Consider the following 26,929-nt stretch of genomic DNA (forward strand, 5'->3'; position numbering starts at 1 on the left):
AGCTACCACTAGGGACTGCTGCACCTGAGAATTCACCACCCAGCTCTCACGGACCCAGATTCCTCTGTTCGGTCTAGGACGAGTGTGCCATACATATACTGTCTGTAGTGCAGTTTCCCCCAGTTATTGGACATATGTCAAAATCTGTGTGAATGGGTGCACAGGTCAGGAAGAAGGGTGGAGAATCAGACTGCAACCAAGCTCAGCCGGTGGGGCAATTATGACAAAACATTCCCACATTTGTTGAAACTATTCTGCCCGATTTCCTTTAGTTATGACTGTTACATAACTCAAAATTAAGGTTTTTATTTGAACATTTCTTACACATGACAATTATGTACAAAAGACAAAAATAAAATTATAAAACAAAATAAACCTGTATAGTCCCAAGACCATTTACAAATAGTCTGAAAATCCTTTACAAAAATATATTACACAGATTGGTGTTTCAGTAACTCGGGACAAACAATGAGATTTACAACTGGGCACTTGTAGATACTCAATAAAGGGTCATGGCCAAAGCCTGACTTCTGTGGCTGAAAGGACCAGTGCAAGATATCCTTAACTTACTTGAGCGTTAAATTCCCTTTAAAAAACAAAAACAAAATCAGTAACATTTTATAATTGCAGCATATACATATTTCAAAGCAACACTGATATTAGTAGACTTAAAAATGACAAACTATAGACAAAATGTACAAGTTTACATTCTTCCATTGTTCGTAAGAGAACATGGTAAAACCTGCGAACGTATCCACAAAGCATTTTAGAGTACGAGTGCTGATCTAGGATCTGTCCATATGATCTTATTCACTATGATCTAAAAGGCAAAACTGATCTTAGATCAGCACTCCTACTCTGATATGCTTTGTGGATATGGGCCCTGGTTTCACCAAGTGCTCAACACACATGAATCCAGTTTGGTCTCATAACACATATAGCTCATGTATAAATAGACTGAGAAAATGTACTTGAAACATTCCTTAACCAATAAAATGTAGTAAAGCACAGATTCTCATCCATATTTTTTCTCCCCGATTTAGGAGCCCAATGGTTACTTTGAGATTATTCTGTAAAATGAAAACCGTTTTACAAATGTAATAAATTATTAGTGGTTGGGTGATAGTCCTTCGAAAGTCACATGCACCAGTGGCCGTGCTTCAGATTCAGACCTGTGGTCACTCTGGTAGAGCCTCTGTCCTGGTGGGATGAGTTAGTGCACAAATAAAGTTTCAAGCACATGTATGTGTGTGCATAATTGGCTCCAGTCATCTGCAGAACATAAAAATGTATACAGGGTGGTCTGCTCTGTGCCATCAGTTGATACTAGGCTGACCGTGCACTCTGATGCGATACAGGCAGGTGTACTCTGGGTGACCCCAGTTGGACAGCACCCGAACCTCAATGATCTGATAGGCTTGATCATTCTCCTCCTGTGGATAGATAGCAAAATACACTACATTTACACTCAAGCCATGTAAGAGTAGCAAGACATACAACTTGCCAAGCCACCATCTCTAAATTGTACTAGAAATAAATGCCATGTGGAATACTAAACATCTACATCTGGCCAATCAAGCCCCTTGCTGTAGTGTTGAAGTGTACTTACGATGACAGGGTAAGTCTGTAGCGCATCCTCATCATCCTGATAGGTGTAGCTGCCCAGTAGCTTACCCTCCTCCTGGTACTCATCATCCAGACCCTGGAAACAAGAGTACACAGTTAGAAAACAGCAGAGACCCACAGCAATAAGTGTGTCAATCAGTAGTGCTTCACCAGAGCACACTCACAGTAAATGTGACTGACTTGAGTGTCTACTAGGTGGGCTTCTGACTGGCTTGCTTAGACAGTAATAGCCGACGTGAATGTTAATTGGGTAAGCAGTGTAGTTGGAGGTTTGCATGGCTTACGTAGACGGTAAACTGGCGCGGGGCGCTGCTGATGGTGCCTGTTGGCGACAGGGCTTTGGGGATGTGCTCCAATGAGAAGGCAGAGGGCACGATCCTCATGGAGAGACGAATGACCAGGTAACCATGGGAACCCTGAAACGCCCAGCAGTTCCCTGGATGGATATCAGGCTGCAGTGCAAGAAAGAGAGAGCAAGATTAAACCAGTGTATGGATGATTACTTTTGTTGGAAAAGGCACTATCAGGAACTGAAACTCTCCCAATATAATTAATCAATGTAATAAATCACGAAGCGATCAGAAAACTCAGACTAGTCTCATGTGGTGTGGTGAGGTGACTTGAGTTGTACCTGTATGGCCACACGAGGAGACTGGGAGAAGTACCAGAGTGGGAGACCAAACAGACTCATCAGTGCCGTCTTTGTCTCGTACGTCTCAGAGCAGCGAGTGCTCAGGATGCTGCCACCTGCAGACACACACAGCCATGATATCTCATGTCACTTTCAAAACTGTACACAATGCAACCACACCCATTTTACAACGAGGGCATCGTTAAAGACGGTCACACCAGAAACTACTGTACAAAGTCCAAACAGATCATTCAAATAATCACGTAGATAAACAAAATCAGCGTAGTCGCCACGCCCCACCACCACAACTGTGAAACTTTACCTCCAGACTCCAGAGCATAGTCCACCAGGCCGGTCCGATCCTGGGAGTAGAGTTTCAGAGCGTTCTTCACTATCAGCTGTACATGCTGGAGGAGGAAGAGAGGAAAATGGTGGTTGGGTGAGGAAATGGAATAGTGCAGACTGACAGGAAATAGTTTGACTTAATCACATTGCATTTAAATAAATCATTTTGAAATCCAAAACACAGAATTTTAACCTTTTGGGTGACCCAACCAAATTCACAGAAATATGAGTTAGAGCCGTCAATGAAAAGTCTAAAAAGCGGTAATCGGTTCCGTGTGCGCTTTTTCTATGCTTCCTGTTCTTAAGTTTAGTTTTTGCGTCTTTTACTTTCAGTTTTGTACACCAGCTTTAAAAACAGCTGAAAATACAATATTTTTGGTTATGGAAAATATATTTCACAGTGGTTTAGACAACAGGGATCATCAACTAGATTCAGCCGCAGGCCGATTTTAACTTGAGCGGATGGTTGGAGGGCTGGAACATAATTACAAATAATTTGTAGACTGCAAATTGACCACAAGAAGCCCAAACAAATATAATATTTGACTAAAACATAAGTATTTCAAACCTTGCTTACATATGTACATGATCACGTGTCTATTATGCGTGGGAATACTTAGGGGGCCAGAAAACAACCGCCCGTGGTCCACCGGTTGGCGAACACCGCGCTACACTATACTTGTTTATTTAGTCAAACTGAAATTAGGCAAACTATTAGAATTTTTGCAACCAGGAAAAGCCTGAGCGATTTATGCATAGTGCATCTTTAAATAAAAAATAATTAGGCCAAAAAAAAACAACAAATGTTCTTTCTCCACAAAATTCCCCAAACCAAACCCCTTACCTCCTCGGACATCCCGGCCCCTGCGGCTCCAACAGTGTGCATCACAGTCTGAGTGACAGTCTCAGTGCTGAGAGTCTCCTGCCTGGCCCTGCTCTCCTCCAGCTGCAGGGTCACGTTCTGAAGGATGCTGAGCTCCAGGGAGGCCAGAGAGGCCTGCACATCAGCCCCGCTTACATAGCGCTCAGAGAGCCACTGCAGCAGCGACTCAAGGAGCTCCTTTTCCCCGGGTTCGGAATCTCCGACCTGCTCGCTGCGGTAGAACAGGGCCCGCAGTTCCCGTCTGACTTGGGCAGACACTTGCTCAGACACCTGCCACGACCACACAGGGAGACAGACACCATCAGACAGAGGTCACCGGTCAACAGAGAGGATTTATATACAGAACACCAGCAAAAACATCTCAGCATTAAATAATATTGATTGTCTGTACAGGACCAGCTAATCAAAGGAATGGGAGAGGCCATCTGGAAAGGTACACAGGGCTCGACAAACGCTTGGCCGCGGCAAGGAAAACCCCCCAAAAACAAACATTGTTGGACAAGCATATTATAGATTTAAGTTGTCCGAATGGACAAGTTAAAACACTCTCAAAAAACCCTATAGAAAAATCACTACATCAAACAATTAGGCAACTCCGATCAGAATTGATCTCTGCAGAGCGCATCGGCGTATAATTATTGTAGGCCTGCATTGACAGGCATGAGTGGTCTTTCAATCATTCAGCCGCGAGATCGCGTTTGAGATCAAAGCGAGCCTAGCAGTGTTTGCCCATTTGTTGATAATTGCTAGTGAGAGTTATTTGCGCAGTTACAGCACATTTTTGGTCAGCAATGAAAATCCTGTTAAAGTCATGGTGTGTATGTATCACCTGCGTGTGTGCCAGTGGGCTGTTGCCAGAGGAGAGAGAGACACATTTGCACAGCAGGTCAAATAAAAAGACATACAGACTAACTATTGTGTAGTTTGGCTGGTTATTTAGCATGCATTAATGTCATGTCCGATGTTCTAAAATAACTTTCCACCAGCACTCGTGTATAACTGCAAATGGCGGACACGAAGTTGACATGGGTGCGCAGTTGATGAAACCATAATACGGTCATCAAATTCTCACTCAAGCGTTCAAAATTCGCTAGGATTCTCCTCTATTCAATACTGGCCATGGAATTCTAACAAAGTTACAAAATATTCATAAAATAGCATAATTGGACAAGTAACTCCTATGCTGTCAAAATCTCCCCTGAATATTTTAACTTTACAAATAGATAAACATCTTATACTGAACAAAAATATAAAGTGTTGGTCCACTGTTTCATGAGCTGAAATAAAAGATCCCAGAATATTTCCATCCGCACAAAAAGCTTATTTCTCTCAAATTGTGTGCACAAATTTGTTTACATCCCTGTTAGAGAGAATTTCTTCTTTGCCAAGATAATCCATCCACCTGACAGGTGTGGCATAACAAGAAGATGATTAAACAGCATGATCACTACACAAGTGCACCGTGTGCTGGGGACAATAAAAGGCCACTCTAAAATGTGCAGTTTTGCCGCCTCCAACGTCGTTTTAGAGAATATGGCAGTACGCTCAACAGGCCTCACAACCATAGTTTCAAGTTCCTTGGTGTCCACATCACCAACAAACTATCATTGTCCAAACACACCAAGAATGTCGTGAAGTGGGCACGACAACGCCATTTCCCCCTCAGGAAACTGAAAAGAGTTGGCATGGGTCCTCAGATCCTCAAAAAGTTATACAGCTGCACTATCGAGAGCATACTGACTGGTTGCATCACCGCCTGGTATGGCAACTGCTCGGCATCGACCGCAAGGCGCTACAGAGGGTAGTGCGTACGACCCAGTACATCACTGGGGCCAAGCTTTCTGCCATCCAGGACCTATATACACTAGGCGGTGTCAGAGGAAGGCCCAAAAAAAAATTGTCAAAGACTCAGTCACCCAAGTCATACTGTTCTCTCTGCTACCGCATGGCAAGCGGTACCGGAGCGCCAAGTCTAGGTCCAAAAGGCTCCTTAACAGCTTCTTCCCCCAAGCTATAAGACTGTTGAACAATTAATCAAATGGCCAACCGGACTATTTGCGGGATCATCTGAGACCAGCCACCTGGACAGCTGATGAAACTAAGGAGTATTTCTGTCTGTAATAAAGCCCTTTTGTGGGGGGAAAAAAACTCTGGCTGGGCCTGGCTCCCCAGTGTGTGGGCCTGGCTCCCAAGTGGTTGAGTCTATGCACTCCCAGGCAAACCCATGGCTGCACCCCTGCCCAGTCATGTGAAATCCATAGATTAGGTACTAATTAGTTATTTAAATTAATTGATTTCCATATATGAACTGTGACTCAGTAAAATTGTTGAAATTGTTGCATGTTGCGTTTATATTTTTGTTCAGTATAGTTAGCTACCACCCCCACCTTAGCCATTTGATCCCTGGGTCATTGAATGAGGGAATTATTTCATAAGTATTTGGTTGTAATTGTAATGTTGCAGTGGCCAACCCTCGTCCAGGAGAGCTAATGGGTGTGCAGGCTTTTACGCCAGCCCTGCTCAAAACACACCACATAAAAATAAAAAAACAGGCCCTTGATAAGCTGACTCTGGTGTGTTGGAGCAGGGATGGATCAAAGGTCTGCACACCCAGTTACTCTCCAGATGGAAGGTTGACAGACCATGTGTTTTATACAGTAGCCTATCAGTGCAGTATTTTACTTTGTGGGGGGTTAAGTGCCTTGCTCAAGGCCACAACGGCAGGAGATACTGTATAATACATGGGATCAGAGACCAGCAGCCTTCCATTGAAGTGGTTCCTTGTATCATACAACCCAATTTTCAGTCACCTTTTTGGCCTATGGTGTTACAGACCAAGTGACTTGAGCTTTTGGACAAGTAAAAAAATAAAAAAATAAATATTATATATATATATATATATAAAAATTGGTATAAAAGTTAATGTCAAGCCCTGGTATTACTGGAGCAATGCATGTACAGTACAGAGCCAGAGACAGAGCAAGCAACTCACCGTTTCATGAAGTGTGTCCAGGCGGTCACACATGCCCTTGCATCCCATCACCCCCTGCAAGTCCTGCCTAATGCGCCCCAGCGCCTCCTCCAGCAGTTGCACCTCCGCCAGCAAGGCATCATGGGATTCGCTGTCCACACCCACACTGAAAGAGCATACAACATTGTCACATGGAGGAATATTCAACACCACTCGTGATTTTATTGAATTATTACAATCCAAAGGGTTATGTGCTGATCTCACTTGACTTGCACTGGTACAGGAACTGGTGCAAACGCAGGTGTAGCACTGGAAGTCTCTTCTTGCCTCCTCTGCACCTCCTGAAGACATAAATCAACATAACATGGATATATGACAACACAATTTTTTTTTAGAGAGCTTCTACAGTAAGGTCTGTGCATAGAAATGAGTATAGGATCTCTGAGTCTGTACATCTGTCTTGGCAGCCAGTGTCTGCAGTAGAACCTCTAGTTGAGCCAGACGAGACTCTTGGCCCTGCTGCTGCACAACATACTGCTCTCGAATCTCCTGACTCTGCACAACACAGGAAGACAGTAGAGATTAATGAGCATACAGAGGATAAAAAATAAAAATAAAAAACAAAGTAAGCGTACCGAATTGTATACTTGTTTACTTCTCATTACAAGCTAAATGAATATGCTTGATTAAATGAATGCCTGACAATCCAACCCGGATGATCTCACCAGTTCTCTCTGCAGTGCTGCATCCTTCTCCATCCCCCTCTTCAGCAGAGTGAGTCTCTCCTCCAGCAGGCTAGACACCCACAGCCCCATGCTGTCCTTGTCCGTCTGGGTGTCCAGCTGCTCTCGTAGAGACTGGTAGAGACCCAGCACCTCCCGGTGCTGGTTTTCCTGCCTTTGGCCCCCTCCCTCCACCTTATCCCACAGCTGGGCCAGCCTCTGCTCCAACCGGGCTAGGCGCTCAGAGTCCACAGACACCAGCACACTGCCTGGCTGCTCACATACATGGGAGGATAGAGGTCAGCTATACTGTGCAACTAGCCTTATCAATAGAATTAGATGGTCTTACGGAAGCTGACAATCATATAAATGGTCAATGAATACGAGCATCAATACCACTTCTACCTGTGAGACAGCTGGTGGTAGTGGTGGTGGAGCCATGATGGGCTGGCTGTCTTTGGTTTGTTCCAGAGGGGTCTGACTGAGGTAGTAGGCCGTCCTCCACTCAGTGACGTTAATGGCAGGCAACACAGACAGCAGGCTGGACGGACCCCAGTGCCACAGAGCTGGGAGAACACAGAGGATAAATGAGACAGAGGATGTGTCTGCAGTGGAATGGGGTTACAGTATGTCAGAGTAAGTGATTGCACAGTACTATGGAATATGGATAACCAGCATCAGGGCTTTGGGGTGGACAGCAAGAGCTGTGCTACTCACCCAGAAGGAGGAGGAATGGGAGCAGAATCAGTAGGAGTTTGAGGAGCTTGGGAAGGCACCTATGAAAACAGAAAAATCCTTGTTAATGTGATCACATCATGTATCCCATCCACTACCACAAGCCTTGAGTGTTACGCCATCAGACCCAAGAGACTCACCGTGTCAAGACAAAGATGTTGAGGAGAGACATGATGGTGACCAGATGATACCATCCAGTCCCCAGCCACCAGAAGGCCCCGGTCGCTGCCTTCCCTGCGTAATAGAAAGACAGGGAGCGGATTAGTGAAAGTTCTTCAGGAGGTGGGAGGGGTAGAGGAGGCCCTTCCACACAGCACTAAAGATTAGAGAATGAAGTACATTCACCAGATGAGGTAAGAGGAAAGGAGATAAATACAGTGCAGGTTACAGACCGGGGCACTAGAGCAGGCTAAGCAACAGTGTTCTTCTCTGTCAGCGTAGATGCACAGTACAGCAGAAAACATCTTTTTTTTTTTTTAAGGAGAGCCCATCTTTCGTAAAACCACAGTACTCCATCAAACTCCTCTTGACAAATTGCTCCCATTCTTGGAACAGACTTTAAATCGAAATATGTCCAGAGGGACAGAAGCAGCAGGCAGAGGGGGAAGCAGTTCTGCAGACAGCCTTTGCAGTTTCCTAGCCTAACACAGAGCAGCAAATTAGAATGATGAAACACAAATTAAATGGAACAGGTAAGAATGAGTCCCAGTATTTTGTAAGCGCCTGCAGCACCTGTTAAACAGCAGTTAGTCAGTTTAAATAGAAAAAGGTTAGAGAGATGGAGAAGGTTACATTATACTCCAAGCCACCATTCTAATGGGTTTCAAGGCAGGTAGGAAGACACACAAGCTAGCCATGGGGAGACTAGGACGAAACATGCAGGCCATGCAGAGGTGTATCTGGAGGTTGAGAGGCTGGTTAAACACGGTAAGAGAGTGTAGCTATTTAAACATGGTAAAATGATGACCTGGCGACATGGCTGCCAACCAGAGAACAGACATCATCCTCCTTGTCACGGACCGCACAGCTGAGCCTGCCTTCTGCCCCACCCACAACACACTGGAGCCTGGGAACCAACCAAGTAACAAAAACACAACTTAATCTACTTACATAGTACAGTAAAATAAGGACTAAAAGGTAGATGTGGATTCATTCATTTCAAGTATATGAGGATAGGCCCGAGTTTGATGGCTTAATAGGTAACCTGTGTAAGCAGTGGCAAGCCACAGTGCCCCCAACGCATGGTGTGACCGGCAGGCCCATGATGATGATGATGATGATGATGATGATGATGATGAGACAATGTGTGCCTTCACGTGCTGCTTCCCTTTGCAGTCATCACCTGTTAGCGTAAGCAGTGTGGAAGAGCAGCAAACGCGTAAAAGAAAACATGATTTTTTTTGAGAGGCTAACGAAAATCAAACATCATAAGGGCTGACATTACCCCTACAAAGAGAAGCCTAACAAAAGTACATGGCAGGTGTGTGTAGCCACAAAGGTGAGCGAAAGGCTGAGAAGAAGAGGGGTTTGTTTGAACAACCCACTTTACATCTCTGGTTTTCCCACACAGTGACATTAGGTATAACTGGTGAGAGAAACACTCAGCTACAGGACCAATTGTAGGCTACTCACTAACCACATGAAAATCACACCAATCCACTTAAACAAATGTTAGTCCATTATTGATACACACACACACACACACATACATACATACATACAAGCACATGTCATCACGTACAAACAAAAATAACTGCCTGAAAGTCAGTTACACTTACAAAGAGAGACGTTAAGATTCATGCGTTTCCCATCAGTCCCCAACTCGTTTACATTCATGCTTCCACAGTAGCTGGAGTGAGCTGCAACCAATAAGAAAGAAATCAGATAAAACTAGCACAACTAAATATCGATCAACTTCAAAACATCCCTCTTTTCCCTTCCTTCATCGGAGCTGAGGATGAACATAGTGAGTCAAGGGAGAGAGAGAGCATTTGCATGTCACCAGGGAAACAGCTAAAGAGAAGGCAGCCCATTTGTTTGGGAGAGAAACGCAGAGGGTGAAATCTGTGTGGTAAAAGTGCCATCCAAACAAGTGAAAACACCAGAATAGAAAGGTAGAGTGATGTAAAAAGGAGTGAGAAAGGTGTAGGCAGGATAAGCTGCGGTAGTGTCAGCCTCTGTCTCCCTGTTCAGAGAGAGGACAGTCAGAAGCAGGTGACAAGGAGTGTCAGTTTAGGTTAGTCAGTGACAGCCACTGCAACCGCCAGTCAGTGCAGATTCACTACAGTGCAGGAGAAAATACTCATTCACCATTATCTATTCAAAAACAGAGTGAAAGCAAGAGTGAAATGTATAATTGGTGCACTGCAAGCAGGGTGATTCCTGAAATCAGGTTTCAACCAGTGTCAACTATAGACCTATGCAAATCATGCACACACTCAACACCTGCCTTGTGGATGCCCAACCTCCATGAAAAAGCATTCAGCCTCTAAAAAAGCAGTGGAATACCTCCATTAACCACTTCTCTGCCCCCACTGCCCATCTTCAGCATAGCAGCCTGTATGAGCAGAGTCACTACAGACACTGTGGAGGCAGCTGCCCTCCTGCTATGGTTCAGACAGGTGTCTAATACTGACCACAGCACACCTAAAGAGAAAGAGCATATTAAAAAGGGAATGCTCCAGATTGTATGACTATGTTAAGCTTTAGCAAAATGCTTTTGTCAGATTTCTTGACAGGCTGCCACCACATGATTTGCATACAGATTACATAGGCCATCTCAGCACAAGCTGAGTGCAGAAAAAAGTTGAGCCCCATCTAAAATGATAAATTATCCAATATCCAATATATTATGACACAAAAGTGGGAAGCTGCAAGGCAGATGTGTGAGAAATGGAGTGAGAGGCAATGTTGGCGCGGTAAAGACATCAAGAGGCAGAGCCGGCGCAGAGGCTGATACCTTTGCCCTCTTTGCGTATTCTCAGCAGTACATTCTGTAAGAGCAGTGAGAAGACGTACACCACAGAGGCTGCGGCCTTCCTGCTCACACGCACACAGGTGTCCGAGAAGGACACCAGCACACCTGAATCAAATCAAATCAACTTCATTCAAAATGCACTTTGCAAATCAAAATACATGTCAAATGTAAGAAAATGAAAAGAAATTCCACACTCCTGTATCAGCAATGACAACAAACTACACTGTGGATGATATTCCTTTCATCGAAATGGGAAGGCAAAACTCACACTCCAAGATATAATACGTGTATGTGCTTAATACATTATAGTACTTCTGTGCCTGGCTCTCTCACCCGTTTTGTGCTTGCGGCTCTTGTCCCTGGCGTAGACGGTGGAGGGAGGGGAGGTGGCGGCAGCTGTCAGGGCCTGGTTGCTGGTGGCAGAGCGGGCTGCAGTGGAGGAGGAGTACTTAGAGTATGTGGTGAGAGCGTCATTTCTGTCCGAGTGGATAGTGCTGTCCTTACAGAAGCTACCGTTCACCATGGAGGTCTGGGTCTGTGCCGAGTTAATGTCTCCGTTGGCCGCACACAAACTGCGGTCTGTCATGGTCCACTCTAAGATAGATTTGATCAAGAAAAAAAAAAACTATACAGTCACCCTTTGTAAAGGAATCCATTCAAGACACAGGCTGATGTTGGAGACAGTACAAGTAACTGATTGATAAGGCCCTTTTAAAAATTACCTTTGACTTCAGAGTCTTCATCCAAACCCCAGAAGCCTTCGACCAGCGTGCGCTCCTGGATGCACGACTCGTCCAGCATGGAGGAGAGCAGGGAGGCGTCGCTGGCGGCCACGCTGTGCAGGCTGCTGTTGGGCTGCTGGCTCTTACGGGGCGTGGAGAGGAGCAGAGACTGGGAGCTGGAGACAGAGTGCTGCTGAGACCTCCTGCTCTTTAACACCCTGGGAGAGAGAGAGAAAGAGACGAAGCGCGAGAGAGAGGAAAAACAGACCGTCAGATTAGACATAGAAAACCCTGGATGTAACTCTCTGGGCCCAAATCCATAGAAGGAACCCCAGGGCAGCAGCAACATCACTTACTTGGAATCTCTGCGACTGGCTCCTCCAGCGCTGAAGGAGGTGCTGTGGTACATGTTGTGGTTGAGAGAAGAGTCCAGGCTATCGTCACCATAGAGACCAGTGGTAGAGTGCAGACGCAGGCTCCGCCGAGACATCCTGGGAGACTCTAACACAGGAGGGATCCTGTGCTCCTTCTCAAAGTCCAGGGCTGTTGTTGAGTAGCTGGAGCTGGGCAACAAGGAAGAGAAGATGGAGGAATGCATTAGATTAGAATAAAAACAAAACAAGTCGCAGTCTCTAATCAACAGTGATTCAATCGATTGACAGTACCCTTCGGTTTTCATTGTTCTTGGTGTCTTGAAAGGCACTTAATAATCAAATGTACTACCATATTATGTAGCCTATACGTCACACAGAAACATTCAAGTAGATCCTATGCTCCAACTTCTTCTACAGCTAATACAGTGGGAGAAAAAAGTATTTAGTCAGCCACCAATTGTGCAAGTTCTCCCACTTAAAAAGATGAGAGAGGCCTGTAATTTTCATCATAGGTACACGTCAACTATGACAGACAAAATGAGGGAGAAAAAAAATCCCAGAACCACACGGGGGGACCCAGTGAATGACCTGCAGAGAGCTGGGACCAAAGTAACAAAGCCTACCATCAGTAACACACTACGCCGCCAGGGACTCAAATCCTGCAGTGCAAGACGTGTCCCCCTGCTTAAGCCAGTACATGTCCAGGCCCGTCTGAAGTTTGCTAGAGTGCATTTGGATGATCCAGAAGAGGATTGGGAGAATGTCATATGGTCAGATGAAACCAAAATATAACTTTTTGGTAAAAACTCAACTCGTCGTGTTTGGAGGACAAAGAATACTGAGTTGCATCCAAAGAACACCATACCTACTGTGAAGCATGGGGGTGGAAACATCATGCTTTGGGGCTGTTTTTCTGCAAAGGGACCAGGACGACTGATCTGTGTAAAGGAAAGAATGAATGGGGCCATGTATCGTGAGATTTTGAGTGAAAACCTCCTTCCATCAGCAAGGGCATTGAAGATGAAACGTGGCTGGGTCTTTCAGCATGACAATGATCCCAAACACACCGCCCGGGCAACGAAGGAGTGGCTTCGTAAGAAGCATTTCAAAGTCCTGGAGTGGCCTAGCCAGTCTCCAGATCTCAACCCCATAGAAAATCTTTGGAGGGAGTTGAAAGTCAGTGTTGCCCAGCGACAGCCCCAAAACATCACTGCTCTAGAGGAGATCTGCATGGAGGAATGGGCCAAAATAACAGCAACAGTGTGTGAAAACCTTGTGAAGACTTACAGAAAACGTTTGGCCTGTGTCATTGCCAACAATGGGTATATAACAAAGTATTGAGAAACTTTTGTTATTGACCAAATACTTATTTTCCCCCATAATTTGCAAATAAATTCATTAAAAATCCTACAATGTGATTTTCCTCATTTTTTCTGTCATAGTTGACGTGTACCTATGATGAAAATTACAGGCCTCTCTCATCTTTTTAAGTGGGAGAACTTGCACAATTGGTGGCTGACTAAATACTTTTTTCCCCCACTGTATACAAACAAAGCAGGGAAGGTGCAATTGGTCCCCAATGGTAGAAAACATTGTACTGTCAGTGCAATGATTAATCTGAGGCTGCCATTGTATTCCCATGTCCAGTGTTGCACACTATACCAAAATTCCTCTACTTTTTCTACACTAGAACATGAAAATAGATAGAATGTGTGTTACTTTCGGTACTTCTGTCAACTGTGTCTCACGGATCAAGTCAATCAGCGCAGCATTATCTCAGACTGTAACCAGGTTGGTATCAGTCTAATGTATTAGGCAATGCCCAACTTAACCTTGCCAAAAAAAAAAGGGAACTGCTGCGGCCATCTCTCAAGGAACAACCCCGTCCGGCATTCACATTGTTGGACTTTGGAAACGTTTCAAAATCTGTACTTCCGACAGATACCAGAAACGATCATTAGGCTAACTGAAGTCCAAGTAGGGAATAGCTAGCACAGCGTAACGATAACTTTCCAAAACAATGCATGACAGGCTATTACAGCCTGAAACCTAATCCCTATGAAACACACACACAAACACACGGTCACACACAACCGTCAAGGTGAGCACACATGAGTGACCCTGCCTGCTGTCTAAACATAGCCAAGTGCACACACACAAAGAAGGTAATGAAAGAGAAATGAGGATGATACACACAGATCTGTCCACCCCCAGCTCTCCAGAGTCCACCCCTCGTCACCGTCGCTCATCCCAGGGAAAAGCCCCCGCGGACAAACATCACGGACACCCACACGGACACTATCGCGCGAGCCAGGAGTGCTCAGGCAACCTAACACTACTTACTGTATGCTGCACTGTGTTCACTTCCTGTAGCCAGGGACAGGAGCCACTTACAGACTCAGGGCCCCCCTCCCTCCCTCGGTGAAACAATGACACCAATCCTTACATTAAGCACTTTAAACTGACGAGTGAGGTCAGTCCTTAGGTGCAACTGACTGTACGACAAAAGGAGGAAGAGAAGGGGGGAGACCTGCAACAAAAGAGGGACATCTGTGTCCCTGAACTGCTGAACCTTTCTAATGATTCCATAAACAAAAGGACTACCAACAGGGCTCTTTCCTATGTAAAAAAACCTCACCCTGCTCTCTGGTTCTCCCTCCATATCTTTCTCGTCACGCACTAAAAATCAGGGGTAGGCAACTAGATTTAGCCACAGGCCTATTCTGTCAGAGCGGCTGGTCGGAACATAATTATAATAATTTGTACACTGCAAATTGACCACAACTACGCCCAAAAAGAGATTCTTGTTTTTTAAAATAATTTCATATCTTGATTACATTGAGACACGATCACATATTTACCATTTAGCAGATGCTCTTATCCAGAGCGACTTACAGAAGCAATTAGGGTTAAGTGCCTTGCTCAAGGGCACATATTTTTCACCTAGTTGTCTCTGGGATTCGAACCACCAACCTTTCGGTTACAAGCCCAATGCCCTTAACCGCTAGGCTACCTGTATGGCTCTTTTTTCTTTTGGGTTGGGAATAGTTGAACAGATTTCCTAAATGAAATTATGTTTTAGCTGAATTCCTGGTGATTTGTCATTTTTTACCAAAAACTAAAATTGTACAAAATAAATATAAAATACATATTTCTTTGGCAAAAAAAAACTAGCGGCCCAAAAATATTTAAAAAATAAACATTTGCGGGCCAGTTTTGGCCCACGGGCCACCTGTTGCCGACCCCTGCGCTAAATTAAGCCTCTTCAGGATTACACAGGGCCTTAGCAGAGCCAATTATGTGCTTTCCTCTGCCTGGCCTACTGCTCCTCCTGCCAGTGTGCTCTAGGCCCTTCCGTTGGACAGCGGTGTGTCCTCAGCAGAGGTCCCGGGCAGTTCCAGGGAACCAGGCCCAAGACAGCGGCAGTGAGACCAGGCCAACGGGAGCAGCAGTCTCGCTACCCCGCTCACACACACACAGAAGAAAGGACAAGACAAGATTGTCACGGTTCTTACTTATCTGCTGCCACACACACACACAAACACGTTTGTTTTAGTTCAGACACAAAACAATCAATCATGACATGTAACTTGATTTCAAACATACAGTGATACAAAGAATCAATGGCAAGAGAAAGAAGAATTTCTGTGTAGACAGAATAACTCATTACCATTCTTGATTGTCTATCACAACTCTTAGTGTTAATCAATGGTCCATTAAGGCCAACTCCAGGAAACGCATCAGTGACTTTGTCAAATCTTTCCTCTTCTGACCGACAACGTCCCAGAAATGGTCAAAGACTCCAGCCACCCAAGTCAGACTGTTCGCTCTGCGACCGCAAGTCAAGCGGTACCGGAGCGCCAAGTCTGATACCAAAAGGCACCTGAACAGCTTCTACCCCCAAGCCATAAGACTGCTGAACAGTTTTTCAAATGGCTACCCAGACCATTTACATTGACCCCCTTTATCATTTATTTATTTTTAATTGTTTTGCACCGACTCCCTTGCGGTCACTAGACTCCACCCACACATACTACGCTGCTGCTCTGTTTATTATATATCCTGAATGCCTAGTCACTATGTACATGTGGGTATGGGTTACTGTATTACCTAGTACCCCTGCACATTGACTCGGTACTGGTACTCCTTGTACATAGCCTCGTTATTTTTATTGTGTTCCTTTTTAATTTAGCAAATATTTGTCTTACTTTTTAACTCTGCATTGTTGGGAATGGGCTCGTAAGAAAGCATTTCACTGTAAATACTCTGGTTGTATTCGGCATGTGACCAACATTTGATTTGACAATCTCCTTCCTGATTAAAAAGATTTCCTTGCGCAAACAATCTGTTCCATGGGCAAGGATAAGCAAACAGATAAAACAGCATGTGAAAGGCATAAACAGCCAGGGATATCTTTGCTCATCACTTTTCCTACAGAAACTCAGATCTATGATGCATCAAGCAAGCCTAGGGCTACTTGGCCTACTTACAAACTATTGCCTAAGTATACATTCAGAGACCATTTGCGCAAGAGTTGTGCAGTGCAGCCAGCTTAAAATGTCAACCAAGCTAAACAGTGACCAGCAGCCATTTTCCATCCAATCCCACAATACATGTACTCTAGTAGGAATAGACAGTAGAACACACTACAACCTGTTGCTACACAGACAGACAGCATCATTCCTCACTATTTGTCAGCCTAGGGAGCCGCAGATTATCGCCAAACCTGGTCACTGAAATATTCCCCAAATACCCCTCACTATGACTTTTAGGCCAGGCATACAACAGCATTGCCCCCTTATAATTACTGTCTGTGGTATGTAGGTCTGACCCTATTTAGTCGACTGTTCGGTCAATATGCTGTTCTTTAATCAAGCAGTAGCAAGATATTTAAATATACAGTGCCTGGCAAAAGTATTCATCCCCCCTTTGCGTTTTTCCTATTTTGTTGCATTACAACCTGGAATTGAAATGTATTTCATGTAATGGACATACAGAAAATAGTCCAAATTGGTGAAGTGAACTGAAAAAAATAACTTACTGGAAAAATGGTGGTGCATATGTATTCACCCCCTTTGCTATGAAGCACCTAAATAAGATCTGGTGCAACCAATTACCTTCAGAAGTCACATAATTAGATTGCACACAGGTGGACTTTATTTAAGTGTCACATGATCTTGGTATATTTACACACACATGTCCTGAAAGGCCCCAGAGTCTGCAACACCACTAAGCAAGTGGCACCATGAAGACCAAGGAGCTCTCCAAACAGGTCAGGGACAAAGTTGTGGAGAAGAAACTTTGAACATCCCAAAGAGCACCATTAAATCCATTATTAAAAAAATGGAAAGAACATGGAGGGCCGCCCACCAAGAGAGGGCCGCCCACCAAAACTCACAGATCAGGCAAGGAGGGCATTAATCAGAGAGGCAAAAAAGAGACCAAAGATAACCCTGAAGGAGCTGCAAAGCTCCACAGCGGAGATTGGAGTATCTGTCCATAGGACCACTATAAGCCGTACACTCCACAGAGCTGCGCTTTATGGAAGAGTGGCCAGAAAAAAGCCATTGCTTAAAAATACATATTTAGTGTTTGCCAAAAGGCATGTGGGAGACTCCCCAAACATGGAAGAAAGTACTCTGGTCAGATGAGACTACAACTGAGCTTTTTGGCCATCAAGGAAAATGCTACAGTGGGGAAAAAAAGTATTTAGTCAGCCACCAATTGTGCAAGTTCTCCCACTTAAAAAGATGAGAGAGGCCTGTAATTTTCATCATAGGTACACGTCAACTATGACAGACAAAATGAGAAAAGAAATTCCAGAAAATCACATTGTAGGATTTTTTATGAATTTATTTGCAAATTATGGTGGAAAATAAGTATTTGGTCAATAACAAAAGTTTCTCAATACTTTGTTATATACCCTTTGTTGGCAATGACACAGGTCAAACGTTTTCTGTAAGTCTTCACAAGGTTTTCACACACTGTTGCTGGTATTTTGGCCCATTCCTCCATGCAGATCTCCTCTAGAGCAGTGATGTTTTGGGGCTGTCGCTGGGCAACACGGATTTTCAACTCCCTCCAAAGATTTTCTATGGGGTTGAGATCTGGAGACTGGCTAGGCCACTCCAGGACCTTGAAATGCTTCTTACGAAGCCACTCCTTCGTTGCCCGGGCAGTGTGTTTGGGATCATTGTCATGCTGAAAGACCCAGCCACGTTTCATCTTCAATGCCCTTGCTGATGGAAGGAGGTTTTCACTCAAAATCTCACGATACATGGCCCCATTCATTCTTTCCTTTACACGGATCAGTCGTCCTGGTCCCTTTGCAGAAAAACAGCCCCAAAGCATGATGTTTCCACCTCCATGCTTCACAGTAGGTATGGTGTTCTTTGGATGCAACTCAGCATTCTTTGTACTCCAAACACGACGAGTTGAGTTTTTACCAAAAAGTTATATTTTGGTTTCATCTGACCATATGACATTCTCCCAATCCTCTTCTGGATCATCCAAATGCACTCTAGCAAACTTCAGACGGGCCTGGACATGTACTGGCTTAAGCAGGGGGACACAGCAAGATTTGAGTCCCTGGCGGCGTAGTGTGTTACTGATGGTAGGCGTTGTTACTTTGGTCCCAGCTCTCTGCAGGTCATTCACTAGGTCCCCCCGTGTGGTTCTGGGATTTTTGCTCACCGTTCTTGTGATCATTTTGACCCCACGGGGTGAGATCTTGCGTGGAGCCCCAGATCGAGGGAGATTATCAGTGGTGTTGTATGTCTTCCATTTCCTAATAATTGCTCCCACAGTTGATTTCTTCAAACCAAGCTGCTTACCTATTGCAGATTCAGTCTTGCCAGCCTGGTGCAGGTCTACCATTTTGTTTCTGGTGTCCTTTGACAGCTCTTTGGTCTTGGCCATAGTGGAGTTTGGAGTGTGACTGTTTGAGGTTGTGGACAGGTGTATTTTATACTGATAACAAGTTCAAACAGGTGCCATTAATACAGGTAACGAGGGGAGGACAGAGGAGCCTCTTAAAGAAGAAGTTACAGGTCTGTGAGAGCCAGAAATCTTGCTTGTTTGTAGGTGACCAAATACTTATTTTCCACCATAATTTGCAAATAAATTCATTAAAAATCCTACAATGTGATTTTCTGGATTTTTTTTCCTCAATTTGTCTGTCATAGTTGACGTGTACCTATGATGAAAATTACAGGCATCTCTCATCTTTTTAAGTGGGAGAACTTGCACAATTGGTGGCTGACTAAATACTTTTTTTCCCCACTGTATGTCTGGCGCAAACCAAACACCTCTCATGACCCCGAGAACACCACCCCCACAGTGAAGCATGGTGGTGGCAGCATCATGCTGTGGTGATGTTTTTCCATCGGCAGGGACTGGGAAACTGGTCAGAATTGAAGGAATGATGGATGGCGCTAAATACATGGAAATTCTTGAGGGAAACCTGTTTCAGTCTTCCAGAGATTTGAGACTGGGACGGAGGTTCACCTTCCAGCAGGACAATTCCCCGAAGCATACTGCTAAAGCAACACTCGAGTGGTTTCAGGGGAAACATTTAAATGTCTTGGAATGGCCTAGTCAAAGCCCAGACCTCAATCCAATTGAGAATATGTGGTATGACTTAATGATTGCTGTACACCAGTGGAACCCATCCAACGCGAAGGAGCTGGAGCAGAAGAATGGGCAAAAATCACAGTGGCTAGATGTGCCAAGCTTAGAGAGACATACCCAAAGAGACTTGCAGCGGTAATCGCTGCAAAACGTGGCTCTACAAAGTATTGACTTTGGGGGGGGTGAATAGTTATGCATGCTCAAGTTCTGTTTTTGTCTTATTTCTTGGGTTTTTTTCACACCAAAAAATATTTTGCATCTTCAAAAAGTGGTAGGCATGTTGTGTAAATCAAATTATACAACCCCCCCAAAAAATCAATTTTAATTCCAGGTTGTAAGCCAACAAAATAGGAAAAAATGCCAAGGGGGGTGAATACCGTCGCAAGCCACTAATAAATAAATAACTATATATATATATATATATATATATATATATATCTATCTATCTATCTATCTATCTCTCTCTCTCTCTCTCTCTCATGGTGTACAAGACACCTGTCTGATTGGCCTGATTCATTGTAGAGGCCGTGGGGATGGCACAGTCCATCAGTCTAAGACATTTGCTCCTGAAATTGTATATGGTGAACAATGGTGCAACACTAATAAAAATTATATTGTATAATAAATGCGCCTTTTCCCTCGTTGGATAGCAGTCGCTGTCCACGGTTCTGAAACATCAGAGCGCTGCTGAATTGGCGTTATGAAAGGAACTAGACACGGACACGAATTATCTGTTTAGTGTGTTAACACACTATTGGTAGTTTGTTGTAACCAAGTATTGGTGCTAAACTGTGTGTTATTGGATGCTAGCATGCTAGTTAGCTATGGTGTCATAGTTAGGCATCGTGGGCTGTTGTGGGTAGTTATTGTAGGTTAGCATTGTTTTCGGCGGTGCCGGGTGTAGCACGAAGCTAGCTAGCTAGCTAGCCGTTTTTCGAACAGAGTCAACACAGTAGCCATTGTGTGCTGTACTGTGGCAGCTAAATACAATTTATTTGTGCTAGCTAGCCAACGTTTAATTATTGCTGCGTTATGAAAGGAACTAGACACGACACAAATTATCTGTTTAGTGTGTTAACACACTATTGGTGGTTTGTTGTGACCAAGTGTTGGTGCTAAACTGTGTGTTATTGGATGCTAGCATGCTAGTTAGCTATGGTGTCATAGTTGGCTAGCTGAATAAAGTGGGTTGAGTCTATTCCCTGAAACATTGAACCGCTGTGGTTCACAACAATTCTGATTTCTAAAGGTGGAAGTTGGGAGAGTTTTTGTTCGGGTGGTTCAGTGAAACAATTATAGTTTCTGAGGTGGAAGTTTTGGTGAGGGAGGCCCTGCTCTCTCCTCTCCCAGATGTTTAGTTCATTTCATTCCGATCTCCTCTGCATTATTGTAGCCATTTGCTACAGCCTGTCAACTATGCCTCTGCCTATCCCTGTTCTCTCCTCTCTGCACAGGCTACACAAACGCCTCACACCGCGTGGCTGCTGCCTCTCTAACCTGGTGGTCCCTGCACGCACCCCACACCTGGAGTTCCAGGTCTCAGGCAGCCTCTGGAACTGCCGTTCTGCTGCCAACAAAGCTGACTTCATCCCAGCCTATGCTAACCTCCAGTACCTCGACTTCCTGGCGCTGACGGAAACATGGATTACCACTGAAAACACTGCTACTCCTACTGCTCTCTCCTCGTCTGACCATGTGTTCTCGCATACCCCGAGAGCATCTGGTCAGAGGGGTGGTGGCACAGGAATCCTCATCTCTCCCAAGTGGACATTCTCAATTTTTCCCCTAACCCATCTGTCTATCTCCTCATTTGAATTCCATGCTGTCACAGTCACTAGCCCATTTAAGCTTAATATCCTTGTCATCTATCGCCCTCCAGGTTCCCTTGGAGAGTTCATCAACGAGCTTGACGCCTTGATAAGTTCCTTTCCTGAGGATGGCTCACCCCTCACAGTTTTGGGGGATTTCAACCTCCCTACGTCCACATTTGACTCATTTCTCTCTGCCTCCTTCTTTCCACTCCTCTCTTTTGACCTCACCCTCTCACCGTCCCCCCCTACTCACAAGGCAGGCAATACGCTTGACCTCATCTTTACTAGATGCTGCTCTTCTACTAATCTCACTGCAACTCCCCTCCATGTTTCCGACCACTACTTTGTTTCCTTTTCTCTCTCGCTCTCCTCCAACACTACTCACTCTGCCCCTACACAGATGGTAATGCGCCGCCGCAACCTTCGCTCTCTCTCTCCCACTACTCTCTCCTCTTCCATCCTATCATCTCTTCCCTCTGCTCAATCCTTCTCCCTCCAATCTCCTGATTCTGCCTCCTCAACCCTCCTCTCCTCCCTTTCTGCATCCTTTGACTCTGTGTCCCCTATCCTCCCGGCCGGCTCGGTCCTCCCCTCCAGCTCCGTGGCTTGATGACTCATTGCGAGCTCACAGAACAGAGCTCCGGGCAGCGGAGCGGAAATGGAAGAAAACTAAACTCCCTGCCGACCTGGCATCTTTTCACTCCCTCCTCTCTACATTTTCTTTATCTGTTTCTGCTGCTAAGGCCACTTTCTACCATTCTAAATTCCAAGCATCTGCCTCTAACCCTAGGAAGCTCTTTGCCACATTTTCCTCCCTGCTGAATCCCCCCCCCCCCCCTCTCCCCTCTCCCCTCTCCCCTCTCCTCTCTCTCTGTGGATGACTTCGTCAACCACTTTGAAAAGAAGGTTGACGACATCCGATCCTCGTTTGTTAAGTCTAATGACACTGCTGGTCCTACTCACACTGCCCTACCCTATGCTTTGACTTCTTTCTCCCCTCTCTCTCCAGATAGAATCCTGCGACTTGTGACTGCAGGCCGCCCAACAACCTGCCCGCTTGACCCCATCCCCTCTTCTCTTCTCCAGACCATCTCCGGTGACCTTCTCCCCTACCTCACCTCGCTGATCAACTCATCCTTGACCGCTGGCCATGTCCCTTCCGTCTTCAAGAGAGCGAGAGTTGCACCCCTTCTCAAAAAACCAACACTCGATCCCACTGATGTCAACAACTACAGACCAGTATCCCTTCTTTCTTTTCTTTCCAAAACTATTGAGCGTGCCGTCTTTAGCCAACTCTCTTGCTATCTCTCTCAGAATGACCTTCTTGATCCAAACCAGTCAGGTTTCAGGACTGGTCATTCAACTGAGACTGCTCTTCTCTGTGTCACGGAGGCTCTCCGCACTGCTAAAGCTAACTCTCTCTCCTCTGCTCTTGTCCTTCTAGACCTGTCTGCTGCCTTTGATACTGTGAACCATCAGATCCTCCTCTCCACCCTCTCCGAGCTGGGCATCTCCGGCGCGGCTCACTCCTGGATTGCGTCCTACCTGACCGGTCGCTCCTACCAAGTCGCGTGGCGAGAAGCTGTCTCCGCACCACGTGCTCTCACCACTGGTGTCCCCCAGGGCTCAGTTCTAGGCCCTCTCCTATTCTCCCTATACACCAAGTCACTTGGCTCTGTCATATCCTCACATGGCCTCTCCTATCATTGCTACGCTGACGATACACAACTAATCTTCTCCTTTCCCCCTTCTGATAACCAGGTGGCGAATCGCATCTCTGCATGTCTGGCAGACATATCAGTATGGATGACGGATCACCACCTCAAGCTGAACCCTGGCAAGACGGAGCTGCTCTTCCTCCCGGGGAAGGACTGCCCGTTCCATGATCTCGCCATCACGGTTGACAACTCCTTTGTGTCCTCCTCCCAGAGTGCGAAGAGCCTTGGCGTGACCCTGGACAACACCCTGTCGTTCTCCGCCAACATCAAGGCGGTGACCCGATCCTGCAGGTTCATGCTCTACAACATTCGGAGAGTACGACCCTGCCTTACACAGGAAGCGGCACAGGTCCTAATCCAGGCACTTGTCATCTCCCGTCTGGATTACTGCAACTCGCTGTTGGCTGGCCTCCCTGCCCGTGCCATTAAACCCCTACAACTCATCCAGAATGCCGCAGCCCGTCTGGTGTTCAACCTTCCCAAGTTCTCTCACGTCACCCCCCTCCTCCGCACACTCCACTGGCTTCCAGTTGAAGCTCGCATCCGTTACAAGACCATGGTGCTTGCCTATGGAGCAGTGAGGGGAACGGCACCTCCGTACCTTCGGGCTCTGATCAGTCCCTACACCCAAACGAGGGCATTGCGTTCATCCACCTCTGGCCTGCTGGCTCCCCTTCCTCTGTGGAAACATAGTTCCCGCTCAGCCCAGTCAAAACTGTTCGCTGCTCTGGCATTAGTTTATCCTATCCCAGGTATTCCTTAAAGAGGTGGGGTTTCAAATGTCTCCGGAAGGTGGTGAGTGACTCCGCTGTCCTGGCGTCGTGAGGGAGCTTGTTCCACCATTGGGGTGCCAGAGCAGCGAATACCTGGGATAGGATAAACTAATCCTTCTACCCCCCCCCCCCCCAAAAAAAAGTGTAAAGTGGTTTTCCCACTGGCTAGAGGGTGAATGCACCAATTTGTAAGTCGCTCTGGATAAGAGCGTCTGCTAAATGACGTAAATGTGCCCTTGAGCAAGGCACTTAACCCTAATTGCTCCTGTAAGTCGCTCTGGATAAGAGCGTCTGCTAAATGACTAAAATGTAAAAATGTAAATGTATTAATAATTCTCCCTTTTCTTGATCTCCTTACTGTTATTATTACTATAATAATAAATAATACCATTATCATTAATAGGCCTAGTATACAATGCATTCGGAAAGTATTCAGACCCCCTGACGTTTTCCACATTGTTACGTTACAGACTTATTCTAAAAATGGATTGGGGAGTTCTCCCCTCAATCTACACACAAAGCCCATAATGACAAAGCAACAGATGTATTAAGAATAAAAAATGGAAATATCACATTTACATAACTATTCAGACCCTTTACTCAGTACTTTGTTGAAGCACCTTTGGCAGCGATTACATCATCGAGTCTTCTTGGGTATGACGCTACAAGCTTGGCACACCTGTATTTGGGGAGAATCTCCTATTCTTCTCTGCAGATCCTCTCAAGCTCTGTCAGGTTGGATGGGAAGCGTTGCTGCACAGCTATTTTCATGTATCTCCAGAGATGTTCAATCAGGATCAAGTCCGGGCTCTGGCTGAGCTACTCAAGGACATTCAGAGACTTGTCCCGAAAGCCACTCCTGCATGGTCTTGGCTGTGTGCTTAGGGTTGTTGTCCTGTTGGAAGGTGAACCGTCACCCCAGTCTGAGGTCCTGAGCAGGTTTTTATCAAGGATCTCTGTACTTTGCTCTGTTCATCTTCCCCTCGATCCTGACTAGTCTTCCAGTCCCTGCCGCTGAAAAAAATCCCCACAGCATGATGCTGCCACCACCATGCTTCACAGTAGGGATGGTACCAGGTTGCCTCCAGATGTGACGCTTGGCATTCAGGCCAAAGAGTTCAATCTTGTTTCTCATGGTCTGAGAGTCCTTTAGGTGCCTTTTGGCAAACTCCAAGCGGGCTATCATTTGCCTTTTACTGAAGAGTGGCTTCCTTCTGGCCACTCTACCATAAAGACCTGATTGGTGGAGTGCTGCAGAGATGGTTGTCTTTCTGGAAGGTTCTCCCATCTCCACAGAGGAACTCTACAGCTCTGTCAGAGTGACCATTGGGTTCTTTGTCACCTCCCTGACCAAGACCCTTCTCCCCCGATTGCTCAGTTTGGCCGGGCGACCAGCTCTAGGAAGAGTCTTGGTGGTTCCAAACTTCTTCCATTTAAGAATGATGAGGTCAGTGTTCTTGGGGACCTTCAATGCTGCAGAAATGTTTTGGTACCCTTCCCTAGTTCTGTGCCTCGACACAATCCTGTCTCGGAGCTCTACGGACAATTCCTTCGACCTAATGGCTTGGTTTTTGCTCAGACATGCACTGTCAACTGTGGGACCTTATATAGACAGGTGTGTACCTTTCTAAATCATATCCAATCAATTGAATTTACCACAGGTGGACTAAAATCAAGATGTAGAAACATCAAGGATGATCAATGGAAACAGGATGCACCTGAGCTCAATTTTGAGTTTCATAGTAAAGGGTCTGAATACTTATTTTTAATAAATTAGCAAACATTCCTGAAAACCCATAATGACAAATTAAAAACAGGTTATTGTGTGTAGATTGATGAGGAAAAACAATTTAAATCAATTTTAGAATAAGGCTGTAACGTAACAAAATGTGGAAAAAGTCAAGTGGTCTGAATATTTTCAGAATGCACTGTAGCAGCCTTGTATAACCACCATCGAGTTGTAGGCCTAAGAGCACATCCTGTTTCGTCTTAATACTGTAACTTACTTAGGCCTATATTTCAAAACTTCTACAGGCTACTGTATCAATCATTCATTGGTTAATGTCATCACGAAGCATAGGAGTCATTCATGATTTGAAACGCAATCAAGCATTTTAGTTTTAAAATAAAGCAAGCCTTGAATAATTAGCTTAAACAATAAATAAACCGTTCCATTTCAGATATTCCATTCACGAATGAATGCCACTGTTTTTAGTCTTTGCTGTAATAAAGGCTTAACAAAAAAACATTACAGACTCTGGTATGCTTATACTTTATTTAGTTTTGTTTACATTGTACCAAACTGTCAGAAAAATGACATTGTAATCTATACAGCACGTGTTTGGCACACACAATATGCACGCAGCGCTTGCGCCATACCTTCTTTTTCTTGATCTCCAGTATTTTCCACAACTAGTATTAGACTAGCTTGAAATGTCCTGATTCATGTTACCATACTAGAACACAATTAGTTTACATGTATAAGGTATGTATATGTTGGGGTCAATGAAGGGTAGATGGGACTAGGTATATGGAAAGTTACTGAGAGGGGAAGCTTCATATTCTGTTCGATATTTCTGAGAAGAGAAGTGAAAGGCAATTGTTAGTCTCTGATAAAGCAGGCAGGCTGCGGAACTAGGGAGGAGTGAGGAATGCGTCTCGAGGTCAAATCAACAGATGAAGTGAGAAGAAACCTCTGGGAGAGGGGCCAGAGACGCCCACCACAATGTCTCTCCTACTGTAGTACTATCTCACACATACTAAAACCTTAGTGGACGTGGAATGTAAGAGGCAGGGCTGTGAGTACACCAGTGAGAGGAACCAATTAAATTCCTGCCTACCAACAGATGTATTGGTTGTCTAGATGTGTAAGGAGTTGACCACGCCTATTAAAAGGTTATAAACACAGTGGGGAGAACAAGTATTTGATACACTGCCGATTTTGCAGTTTTTCCTACTTACAAAGCATGTAGAGGTCTGTAATTTTTATCATAGGTACACTTCAACTGTGAG

At 45.1% G+C, this 26,929-nt stretch overlaps 1 protein-coding gene across 1 annotated transcript in view; it reads right to left on the reverse strand.

Annotated features, from left to right (window-relative positions):
• Positions 1 to 290: 290 nt before the first annotated feature.
• The window catches only part of LOC311100727 (SUN domain-containing protein 1-like), a 34,174-nt gene continuing 7,535 nt past the window's right edge, over positions 291 to 26,929 (reverse strand). Inside the window, exons 3-24 of the mRNA XM_084141688.1 lie at positions 11,969 to 12,175; positions 11,613 to 11,830; positions 11,395 to 11,484; positions 11,224 to 11,319; positions 10,873 to 10,995; positions 10,422 to 10,559; positions 9,692 to 9,772; positions 9,118 to 9,255; positions 8,881 to 8,979; positions 8,054 to 8,147; positions 7,896 to 7,954; positions 7,584 to 7,744; positions 7,182 to 7,451; positions 6,910 to 7,011; positions 6,721 to 6,797; positions 6,478 to 6,622; positions 3,447 to 3,755; positions 2,580 to 2,664; positions 2,258 to 2,373; positions 1,911 to 2,078; positions 1,610 to 1,702; positions 291 to 1,433 (exon numbers count right to left, since the gene is read on the reverse strand). Coding sequence (XP_083997814.1) covers positions 1,317 to 1,433; positions 1,610 to 1,702; positions 1,911 to 2,078; positions 2,258 to 2,373; positions 2,580 to 2,664; positions 3,447 to 3,755; positions 6,478 to 6,622; positions 6,721 to 6,797; positions 6,910 to 7,011; positions 7,182 to 7,451; positions 7,584 to 7,744; positions 7,896 to 7,954; positions 8,054 to 8,147; positions 8,881 to 8,979; positions 9,118 to 9,255; positions 9,692 to 9,772; positions 10,422 to 10,559; positions 10,873 to 10,995; positions 11,224 to 11,319; positions 11,395 to 11,484; positions 11,613 to 11,830; positions 11,969 to 12,175 — 2,986 coding nt within the window. The 3' untranslated portion in view covers positions 291 to 1,316. The remainder of the gene's footprint in view (positions 1,434 to 1,609; positions 1,703 to 1,910; positions 2,079 to 2,257; positions 2,374 to 2,579; positions 2,665 to 3,446; positions 3,756 to 6,477; positions 6,623 to 6,720; positions 6,798 to 6,909; positions 7,012 to 7,181; positions 7,452 to 7,583; positions 7,745 to 7,895; positions 7,955 to 8,053; positions 8,148 to 8,880; positions 8,980 to 9,117; positions 9,256 to 9,691; positions 9,773 to 10,421; positions 10,560 to 10,872; positions 10,996 to 11,223; positions 11,320 to 11,394; positions 11,485 to 11,612; positions 11,831 to 11,968; positions 12,176 to 26,929) is intronic.

This window comes from Coregonus lavaretus, assembly GCF_964263955.1.
Source record: "Coregonus lavaretus genome assembly, chromosome: 25".
Taxonomy (NCBI): Eukaryota; Metazoa; Chordata; class Actinopteri; order Salmoniformes; family Salmonidae; genus Coregonus; species Coregonus lavaretus.